The sequence below is a fragment of the Myotis davidii genome, unplaced genomic scaffold (genome assembly GCF_000327345.1).
Source record: "Myotis davidii unplaced genomic scaffold, ASM32734v1 scaffold478, whole genome shotgun sequence".
Lineage (NCBI taxonomy): Eukaryota > Metazoa > Chordata > Mammalia > Chiroptera > Vespertilionidae > Myotis > Myotis davidii.
The window spans coordinates 3,321,383-3,329,888 of record NW_006289570.1 but is presented as its reverse complement, the minus strand read 5'-3'; the positions used below and the strand labels follow the sequence as shown (position 1 = coordinate 3,329,888).

The following is an 8,506-nucleotide window of genomic DNA, read 5'->3' as shown; positions in this document are numbered from 1 at the left end:
GGTGGGGGGTGGGAAGAAGTCTGTATATCCGAATGCCACGGAGAATACCACTTGATTTCTTTTCCTTTCTCTCTCTCCCGCCACGAAGCCTTAGTGGGTATCCACCTTTCTCCGAGCATAAGACTCAAGTGTCACTGAAGGACCAGATCACCAGTGGAAAATACAACTTCATTCCTGAGGTCTGGGCAGAGGTCTCCGAGGAGGGTATGGACACGAAAGGGTGAAGAATTCATGGTTTGCTTAAATGTGTGTGTGCGCGCTGTGGCGGGAGAATTTCTTTTCGAATTCCATTATGTTTGTCTCCTGTCGGTTCTGTTCTTACTTCCTGTTGTTTTGCACCGTTTGAGAGGCAGCGGAAGTTGTTCCAAAGCCAGGCGGATGGAGATTCAAGTCTTGGGTCTGCTCCTCCCAGCTGTGGGACCTTAGGCACGTTGCTTCAGCTCTCTGAGTCTCCATTTTCGTTATTTGTAAAGGGGACACAATAAACCCCTACCTTAAAGGGTTTTTATAAGGGTTAAGTGTAATATACACAAGTGCCCGGTACCGATTTAAGTGTGCAAAATCACAAGTAACTTTTTTTTAAAGTATATTTTATTGATTTTTTACAGAGAGGAAGGGAGAGGGGTAGAGAGCTAGAAACATCGATCAGCTGCCTCCTGCACACCCCTTACTGGGGATGAGCCTGCAGTACATGCCCTTGACCGGAATCGAACCCAGGACCCTTCAGTCTGCAGGCCGAGACGCTCTAGCCACTGAGCCAAACCAGTTAGGGCACAAGTAACTTTTTAGTTACAAGGTTTCCTTTGAGTAAATAAGCCTGTAAGAGTGAGTGTCACTAGTTACTTTGTGTTTAAGAACTTCCAAGGGCAACTTTGTAATTCTCAAAAGAAAACAGTAGCCAAGTAAAACTACATGACAGATAACTGTAACATAGTTGACTGTGTTAAATGTCAGTGTCTAAGGCAGTGGTTCTCAACCTTCCTAAGGCCGCGACCCTTTAATACAGTTCCTCCTGTTGTGGTGACCCCCAACCCTAAAATTATTTTCGTTGCTACTTCATCACTGTCATGTTGCTACTGTTATGAATCGTCATGTAAATATCTGATAGGCAGGATGTATTTTCATTGTTACAAATTGAACATAATGAAGGCATAGTGATTAATCTCGAAAACAGTATGTAATTATAGATGTGTTTTCTGATGGTCTTAGGCGACCCCTGTGAAAGGGTCGTTCAACCCCCAAAAGGGGTCGCGACCCACAGGTTGAGATCCGCTGGCCTAAGGAATGATATTGTTGCAGTCCACAAGCCGGCCTCCGCTTGTTGCTGGCCATCAAGGTTTCTGTCTGCCAAGCCTGCATTTCCAGAAGCCTGAGAAACTCTCACCATCCATCTGTGGGTCTCGGGGAGCGTGGGCTTGCATCCTGAGTGTCCCTTAGAACTGGGAGTGAGTTCAGCTTTAATTCGTTTGAACTTGAATCCAGCAATGAGAGAAGGAACAGATTTCCTAAGACACCATATAAACTGTTAGGGCAATCTGATGTTTCCTGCTGTTCTCAGAGCACGCTGATGAATACAGAGTGTGAGGAGGATTAGGGGGCCCTGCCTACCATACCTGCCGACTCCTCCGTGACCTCAGCCCCTCTCTCTCCTTCCTGGATGTCGGCCAGCGATTCTAGCATGCTGTTAATTTTGCTGATTCGATGCATTTGCCTGTCTCACCGTGGCTTATTGCTTTTTAGCGCTGGACCTCATCAAGAAGTTGTTGGTAGTGGATCCAAAGGCGCGTCTTACGACAGAAGAAGCTTTAAAACACCCGTGGCTTCAGGTGGGTCTGGGCGCTGCCTCGTAGCATGAAATACGTGGGCAGCCCTGAGCTGTGTCTGAGAGGTGAGGAAGAGGATGCAAACACAGCACTTGTGTTTTGCGTCTGTTTCCTGCAGCTGTTGTGGATTAAGCTTTAGGTGTGTGGGGTATGCCTACATGTGGGTGTGTCTCTGTGCGGTGTCTGTGTGCAGTCTTTTCAAACTCGATTCGTGGCTCTTGGATGGACAAGCTCACTTGATGGCCGGTCTTGGTCCCACTCGGCTTCCCTGGGTCCGCGGTTTGGCCGTGTGCCTTTGAGAAGTTGCTCTAACGCGCGGAATCTCATCCCCAGCTGTGCTCCCCTCTTCCCTCAAAGCCTCTCCCCCAAACAGGTGGGGTGGGCTGCATTCCAGCCTCTTCCACTTTAAATCAAGGAAGCAGGTGTTGGAGGGGAAGGGCAGCCTCCCTGGGGGGGGTGGGGGGGAGAGAATCTAACTATTTCTTAAGCCCAAGTGGCTGGATAGAAAGGACCCCACTTGTTCATGGAGGGTAAGCACGCCTTCAGTGCAGGCTGTCACCTGCGCCTTCCAAGCGTGCATCACCTCTGCATCCCTGCTGGGAGTTCAGCTGCCGTGAGGTTCTGCGCTGAGCTCATGGCAGCTGCAGGGGCTGGAAGTCCTTTGTGGCTCCGCTGGGGTAACCTTTGGTTTAGGAATTAGCTACAGCATCGGGCAGGTTTCCTGACGGATGTCAGGTCTCCTGTTCCGTGCGGTTCCTTTCAGCACAGCCGTACCCCTTTCTAGGAACTTCCGTTGGGTCGCCCTGATCCCTGTGGGGTGGACAACTTAACCATCCATCTCAGCAGTGTGCCTCTGGGATTCTGGGAAGACTGTCCCCCATCTTTTGCTCTTCCAACCCGCCACGCCTAACAACAGGTTGGCTTCGGTCAGCACAGGTTGAGAGCAACACATCCTTAAAAGAAAATTGTTAAAAAGTAGGTATATGTGTTTGGGATGTTGACCTAGAAAGAGCAGTCCCCCCAGAAAGAAAATTGTCAGATGATTTAGCACTTACTAGACCACACAGATTTGACACCGCGGGGTGGCCCTGGAGAAAGGGAGTTTGGGAACCAAGGGTGCCTTTGCATGTGGGGATTTAATTCTGATGAGAAAGAAAAAGCATGCCTCTGGGATCTTTCCGTGTGCCCTCATAGGGAGACTCTTGGGGAGCTAGATGTGGAAGTAGAGGAGCTGTGTTAAGTCTTGGAAAAAAAAACAAAAACGGAGCTGCCTAGTTAGGCAGCTTGCATCTCCCCGGGATTTAGGAACAAGAACAGCCTATATTTCTTGTACTTTTTCACCTTGAAAGAAAACGGTTATTAACAGCTGAGGTAAAGGTGAAGTTCAACCTGACCTCAGGGGTCTCACTTGAACACTCTTTTGTCTGCACTTTGTTTTGGCAGCAAAAGGTGGAGTGAACATGGAATGAGGACAAGGATGCAGAGGGCCCGCGGACATCGCCTGCTAGTGATAGTTTAGCTCAGTGGTTCTCAACCTTGGCTGCACATTAGAATCACCTGGGAATCTTTTTTAAAATCCTGATTTCTGGGCCTCATCCTCCGGAAATTCTGTTTCTTTGTTATGGGGTGACAAATAGTAGCAAAGAAACAGAATTTCCGGAGGATGAGGCCCAGAAACCAGGATTTTAAAAAAGATTCCCAGGTGATTCTAATGTGCAGCCAAGGTTGAGAACCACTGGTTGAGGTTTTCTTTTGGGGAAATGCAGGGTCCTTGAAGAAGCCAGGTGGTCTGGTGGGTCTGGCCCCGGACTGGGCCCTGGGAATAGGAGTTCTGGTCTGTTTTGTCATCAGCGGAGGAGCCAGTTTGGGGAGCATCCCTTAGATCCACCTCTTGCCTCCCTTCCTGAAATAGAGGGGTCCCTCCTGCTTGCCCCTGAGGCACATTGCAGTTAGTATTTCTGAACAGATGTGGACATTTCAAAGAAAGGGCATTTACGGATACACGTTACTGCCTGTGATATGTTAAGGTAAAGAGCTCTTTTACATATTATTGCTAATTGATCACTTGTTTTAAATAACAGGCCTAAGTAGGCTTGAGGTCAGCTCTGTTTGGCTGCACTGAAGAGCTGCCATCTGAGGAACATTCTAGTGTGGTTTCATTTCTTCATGCATTTACTTTTTTTTTTAAAAAAAATTATTGATTTCAGAGAGGAAGGTAGGGCGGGAGATAGAAACATCAGTGATGAGAGAGAATCATCGATCAGCTGCCTCCCGCATGCCTCACACTGGGGACTGAGTCCGAAACCCGGGCATGTGCCCTGACCGGGAATCGAACTGTGATCTCCTGGTTCATAGGTTGACCCTCTATCCACTGAGCCACACCAGCTAGGGTTTTCCTTTCCCATTAGACCCAAGCCCTGGATACCGTGGGCTTGAAGTCCTTCTGGCGAGTTGTACAGCACTTACTGGGTGAATTTCCCCAGGGTGCTGGGTGGGTTTGTTAGGGTGGCCCCAGGAACTGGCCGCATGTTGGTAGGGAGAGGGGGGGGCGACCTCCCGGAAAGACTTAGCAGCTGCATGGAGTCAGCCCCAGCCTCTGGCCTGCCGATTGCCATCTCAGTCAGGATCTGGGATGCTGGTTCTGAAAGTCTTTCGACTCCTTAGGTCTGTGGTTCTCTCTGACCCGCCAAGAGCTCTGACGCATGTGGTTTTGATTCAGCCAGTGTCGACTGAGCGCTGCCTGCTGATTAGACTACTCGGGGGGGTGGAGGGTCGCGTGGTCCTCGCCCTCCCAGAGCTGCAGCCAGGGCAAGCCACGCACCTGATAGACCCGATGTCTGTGCCCATGTCTCTGTTTCCGGGGGCTTCCTGGCCCCATCCTCCTCGGAGCGTTCCCTCAAACATAGGTGACTCATGTTTTTCATTTCTTTACAGGATGAGGACATGAAGAGAAAATTTCAAAATTTGCTTTTTGAAGAAAATAAGTCAACGGCTCTACCCCAGCTCCCAGCCCAGGTATTCCGGATGATGGTCGTTAAATGCGGGCCAAGTTTAAAGAGCCAGTGAGCAAGGATGAGGAGTTTGAATAGTCTAATAAAAACTGCTACACACACACACACACACACACACACACACACACACGAATGATGTAGGAGATACTTTGTTTCAGCTTGATCTGCTCTAGCACCCTTAGAAGATTTCATAATGAACAGTATGCTTAATGCATTAGAGAAGCACAGCTAGGGATTGTCATTCAAGAAGTCTCCTGCAAGGCAAGATTAAAAGACTGTTGGAGGCTCCAGTAGAAATTTGTTGAAAATTTGTTTAAAATGTGGGCGAGTGACTGGTGATTTATTGGTTATAATTTTATTCCTCCATTGTTTTTTTTTTTTTAAATATATTTTATTGATTTTTTACAGAGCGGAAGGGAGAGAGATAGTGAGAAACATCGATGAGAGAGAAACATCGATCAGCTGCCTCCTGCACATCTCCTACTGGGGATGTGCCCGCAACCCAGGTACACGCCCTTGACCGGAAGCGAACCTGGGACCCTTCAGTCCGTAGGCTGACGCTCTATCCACTGAGCCAAACCGGTTTCCATTGTTCTTTGTTAAGTACAAGTTAATATCTGTTCATTCCTGTCCCACCTTCTTTTGGTGACGGATAGCACTGCTCTTCCCACTCTCCCCTTGCAATTTTATAAACTGGAAAACAAAGACACAAGAAAAGACGTGTCTTTCCACAAAAGAGCACGGTTTGGAGCTCCCAGTGAAAGGTATCGTCATCTCTCTAAATTTCAGGATTTAGGAAAAGATGACCCAAGAGGAGACTGTGGGTGCTGCTTACTGGCAGTATATATCATTGAGCCCAGCCAATGTGGCTCAGTGGTTGAGCGTCCACCCATGTACCAGGAAGCCACAGTTTGATTCCTGGTCAGGGCACGTGCCGGGGTTGTGGGCTCCATCCCCAGTAGAGGGCGTGCAGGAGCAGCCGATCGATGATTCTTTCTCATCATTGATGTTTCTATCTCCCCCCTTCCCTTCCTCTCTGAAATCAATAAAAATATATTTATAAAAAATATATAAAAATCATTGAAGGATCAGAAAGTCACGGGGAGAGAAATGTCATTTTGATGAGGATGCCTGAGTCCGGTGGAATGTGATGGGGATTCAGATGTCAGGGAGGAAAACCAGTAATGGTTGGGGCTAGAAGTTTCACATGAAAGTCTCCAGATTTACTGGGAGCATATTGGGAAACTTAGATCATCTTGAAGAAGCCAGTGGTCTTCTTTGAACATTTCTCCCTTTTCCTCCCCCCACCCCCAGCCTTCTACGAGTCGAAAGCGGCTCCTCGAAGGGGAGCCGGAGGATGCTGGCACCGCAAAGCGCCTGGCTGTCTGTGCTGCTGTGTCCTGAACACTGGTTGAATGTGAAAGACATGTACCGTCTTGAACCCTGCTGCTCTTTTCTTTATGTATATGTATATATATATATATTTTAGATTTTATGTTTTAATTATGGGAACAGCTGCTTTTCCAGAGTCATCAGTACACGATCAAAAGCCTAATGGAGCCTGGGCTGTGTGCTTCGGCTTGATGATCATCAGCTCTTTCGTTGCAGGCCTTTTTGTGTGTGGATTTGAAATCATGTGCTTTTTATCAGGAACTCTCTACCCTGGCTGTCACCAGCCTGGTGTCTCAGGAAATGTCCTTGGTCTCAGCCACGGTGAGATGCATGCAGATTCTAAAGGCTCTTTAGAAAGTTGCAGGGAAAGGCGCATTGCGAGGTCGGGGTGGAGTGTGTAGGGAGTGACTGGCTGCCACAGTCCTCCTGAGACAGTAAGTAGGTAGCTTGGTGCAAATACCACGGGCCTATTTTGTTTTTTTTCCATGGGCCTATTTTAAATTCTCATCCTCACCCCCATAAAGATGCAGGTCCACCGTTATGCTCAGGGAAATAAGCCAAATAGTATATGATTCCACTTAGATGAGGTACCTAGAGTAGTCAAACTCACAGAGACAGGAATTAGAATAGTGGTTGCCAGGAGCTGGGGGAAGGGCAGTGAGGAGGAGGGGGGAGTTATTGTTTCATGGATTTCTATTTTGCAAGATGAAAAGAGTTCTGGAGATGGATGGTGGTGATGGTTGTACAACAACGTGAATACTTCCTCCCACTCAGCTGTATACTTAAAAAATGGTTAAGATGTTGAATGTTATGTGTATTTTACCACAATAATAATAATAAAAAAAAAGGCCCTGGTTGGTGTGTTCAGTGTTTAAGCGTCAGAGGCAACCAGTTGATGTGTCTCTCTCACATCAGTGTTTCTGTCTTCCCCTCCTTTCCCCCTCCCTCCCACTCTCAGGAAAGCAAAGGGAAAAACAGCCTCACGTGAGGATTAACAAAAAATAAAAATAGAGGGCACAGTCCCTGAAACCTTGGGGCCAGATAATGTGTAAAAATTCAGTATTTTCCTGATTTTAGGAAGGGGACATGGCACATCAACTCTCTCATGTGTAATACCCAGCAGGGTCCTGTAACCGAGCGTTAACATTTCTGCAGCAGACACGCACAGTAAAGGGGATAGGGAAGACTAAGGCATAAGCAGCTCATTCTTTTCTGTCTAGAAATGCAGATAAGGCACGTGAGTGTGTCCTGTTGACCCAGCAATGACCAAAGAGGCCCTATGTAAGGCGACTTGTCCAACTCTTACTTTTTGGGGGGGTCACCCTACCCCATGAAATCATGGGGGGCGAGGGGGTGAGGGAGATGGTAAAGCTACCTGTCTGCCTGCCTGACCCCCACTGGGAACGCTTTTCCCACTGGCCACCCAGCTAGAGGTGATCAAGGACTTGGAAAACCGAGCAAATGGAAATGAAGCAAATACATGACAACACTGGTGGGAGGAGCAATATTGTGCTAATCTGAGCTTTCTGCCTTTCCTGACTTTGGCTTTAGGCAAGTTACTTCAAAATGGGTGCAACGAGAGGACCAACCTCAAGAGTCTCAACCCCGAGACTCTGGAGGGAACTTTTGGGGGGTCAACTCCTGCTTTCCTGGTCAGATAGGAGGTAGAAGCTGCAGGGGATGCCATGGGAAGAGAACTGAGAATGAAGCCATCAGAGAGGGAAGCGGAGCTGAGATGGGAGAAAGACAGGGTCCCCAGGCTGTAACAGGTGGAGGCAATGCTTGAACCCACAGGTGGAGGCAATACTTGAAGCGAGATTTCCCCTCTCAAGAGCCCGTGGTTTTTACCCAGTAAACAAACCTCCAGGAGAGGTCTGGACGTCTGATTAGCACTTGGTCCGCCTTAGGCCCGGTGTTGGCACTTTATCTCGATGATTGCTTGCGTCCTCCCATCATGCCTTCGTTGTCGGGCCTTATTAAGGAGAAACAGAGCCGGGTACCCGGCCTTAATCACGCAAAGGGTTAGTGGAGATGCGGGGCTGTCACTCGGGGTCCCAGGGAGCCTGGCTCTCCCAGAATCCAGGGCTTGCTCGCGCACGTGCTTGTCCACTTCCACGCCGGGGATGTCATCCTGACCTAGAGGCCTCCTTCGCCCGGCACTTCGAGGGGGTAAGTCCCTCCTGGTCCGGAGCCTCGCCCCACGCCCTGTGCAGCGGGTGAAGCAGAAGGAGCCGCGCGGGGAAGGAGCCAGGAATCGGGCCTGGGGTGGTCGGCTGCGCG

The 8,506-nt window shown here is 48.8% G+C and overlaps 2 protein-coding genes across 2 annotated transcripts in view; both read left to right on the top strand.

Moving 5' to 3' along the window:
* The window catches only part of CHEK2 (checkpoint kinase 2), a 25,003-nt gene extending 18,610 nt beyond the window's left edge, over positions 1-6,393 (top strand). The window contains exons 13-16 of the mRNA XM_015562871.1: positions 89-204; positions 1,741-1,826; positions 4,758-4,838; positions 6,149-6,393. Of these exons, the coding sequence (XP_015418357.1) occupies positions 89-204; positions 1,741-1,826; positions 4,758-4,838; positions 6,149-6,238 (373 nt within the window). The 3' untranslated portion in view covers positions 6,239-6,393. The remainder of the gene's footprint in view (positions 1-88; positions 205-1,740; positions 1,827-4,757; positions 4,839-6,148) is intronic.
* A 1,381-nt stretch (positions 6,394-7,774) lies between these two features.
* Positions 7,775-8,506, top strand: part of TTC28 (tetratricopeptide repeat domain 28) — a 394,102-nt gene continuing 393,370 nt past the window's right edge. The window contains 2 exon segments of the mRNA XM_015562870.1: positions 7,775-7,995; positions 8,134-8,247. Coding sequence (XP_015418356.1) covers positions 8,158-8,247 — 90 coding nt within the window. The 5' untranslated portion in view covers positions 7,775-7,995; positions 8,134-8,157.